At 38.7% G+C, this 1,734-nt stretch overlaps 1 protein-coding gene across 1 annotated transcript; it reads right to left on the bottom strand.

The window, feature by feature from the left end:
* Nucleotides 1-289: 289 nt before the first annotated feature.
* LOC132522913 (small ribosomal subunit protein eS7-like) lies at nucleotides 290-894 on the bottom strand. The gene has a single exon (XM_060153485.1). It carries the CDS (start codon nucleotides 875-877, stop codon nucleotides 299-301), a length of 579 nt encoding a protein of 192 aa, XP_060009468.1. The 5' UTR covers nucleotides 878-894; the 3' UTR covers nucleotides 290-298.
* Between the last annotated feature and the right edge of the window lie 840 nt (nucleotides 895-1,734).

Here is a 1,734-nt window from a genome sequence, read left to right as displayed (position 1 = left end):
GCCTTTTTTTATTCTTGCTTATTTTCTTTTACTTCCTTTCATCTAGTGGACTAACAAGATAACTACAATTTTTCCTCCCTTACACTGTTTTATAAACTAGATTGTTTTCCTACCATTTTAGTTATTACTCTTAAATGTTTACCAAAATATTTAACCATACATTTTTCTAACAACATTTAGCTATGTAATATTTCTATCTTTCTGGCAAACATTACTTTCCGCTTTTACTACCAAGGAACAATGCCCCCACTCCATCTTTTTTGTGTGTGTCTGTGAATAATATTTTAGTCATCTTTGTTTACAGCTGAAACTCTGGGAACTCAAAATTAACATCCTTGCCCATGAGCTTGTTACAGACACCAGAAAACGTTTCAACCTTGTGTTCCACATTGTTCTGCTGTGCTTTATTCAAACGAACCTTTATGAGTCGGCTGCCATCCAGCTTCACGCGGATTCTCTTGCCCACGATCTCACTTGGGAAAACCAAGTCCTCCAGGATGGCGTCATGCACAGCTGTCAGAGTGCGGCTTCTGGGACGTTTTTGCTTATTTTTTGTACGGCTTTTTCGAGTTGGCTTAGGCAGAATTCTCTGAACGATAAAGACAACGTGCTTCTCGCTGAACTTCTCCAACTCACACACTAGCCAGACCTGGATTTTCTGGAAGGATTTCAGATGAGGAACGGGAACAAAGATTATGATAGCTTTTGGACAACCAACATCTTCAATTTCTTTGGCGGCTGTGAGGTTCAGCTCCCGCAGCTGGGCCTTGAGGTCCGAGTTCATCTCCAGCTCCGGGAGAGCCTGGGAGATGCCAGACTCGAACTCGTCCGGCTCCTCGCCATTGGGCTTCACGATCTTCACGCTGGAACTGAACATGTCCGGGACCTTGATGACGCGGCACCCCACTCCATCTTTTTATTGTGTTTAGAGCTTTTATTGTACTTAAAAAAATTCAAAATAGTTATTTTTATTTGTGTGTGTGTCTGTGTGTGTGTGTGTGTGTGCTGTTTCATTTCTTCCTTCTGGGTTCATTTTTTCTTCTTGAGATAAATCATTTAATAGTTCCCTTTGTGAGGATCAGTAGTTGGTAAATACTCCAAGTTTTTGTGTGGTGAAATGACTTTTTTGTCTCTATAACTGAAAGGTTGTTCAGGCATAAGAGTGTAGATTGACAGTTATTTCTTGTCAGCCCTGAAGATATTATTGTTATTTTTTGGCATTGATTGCAACTGAGGAAAAGTCTGCTATCTGAGAGCTTTAAAAGTCTTATTTTCTTTGATGCTCTGCAGCTTTATTTTAATGTTGACATGTGGATTTATTTTTATATATTCAGTTCAAGACTCTGCACTTCCAGTCTGAGGACTTATGTCTTTTTCAATTTTAGAAAACTACTATTTATTATGGTTTCAGATCTTTCTTTCTCTTTCATTCTGTTTCTTCCTAAATTACTATTTCATAACTTCTCCTCTTTCTTCAAACCTTTAACACCTCCAGTACCCTCATCATCCAAAACGAAATCTTCACCTTCTTCCCCAAGTTAGCTTCTCTCGTGTTAACTTTCTTTTCTTTCTCTTAAATTCAATCTATTAACAATCCTATTGGCTCTAATTTAAAAATAAACCCAGAAAGTGACCACTTCTCACCTCTCTCACTATCACCACCCTATGCTAAGCCACCATTGTCTTTCTGCTTCACCCTTTTTCCCCACAGTCTATTCTTAGCACTTAAAATTT

This window comes from Lagenorhynchus albirostris, chromosome 7, assembly GCF_949774975.1.
Source record: "Lagenorhynchus albirostris chromosome 7, mLagAlb1.1, whole genome shotgun sequence".
In the NCBI taxonomy this organism is placed as follows: Eukaryota; Metazoa; Chordata; class Mammalia; order Artiodactyla; family Delphinidae; genus Lagenorhynchus; species Lagenorhynchus albirostris.
The sequence above is the reverse complement of the archived record's forward strand: the minus strand, read 5'-3'. Positions and strand labels throughout refer to the sequence as shown.

Bases quoted from the DNA above. Each gene is read 5' to 3' on its own strand.
- LOC132522913 (XM_060153485.1), bottom strand. From the start codon at position 877: ATGTTCAGTTCCAGCGTGAAGATCGTGAAGCCCAATGGCGAGGAGCCG.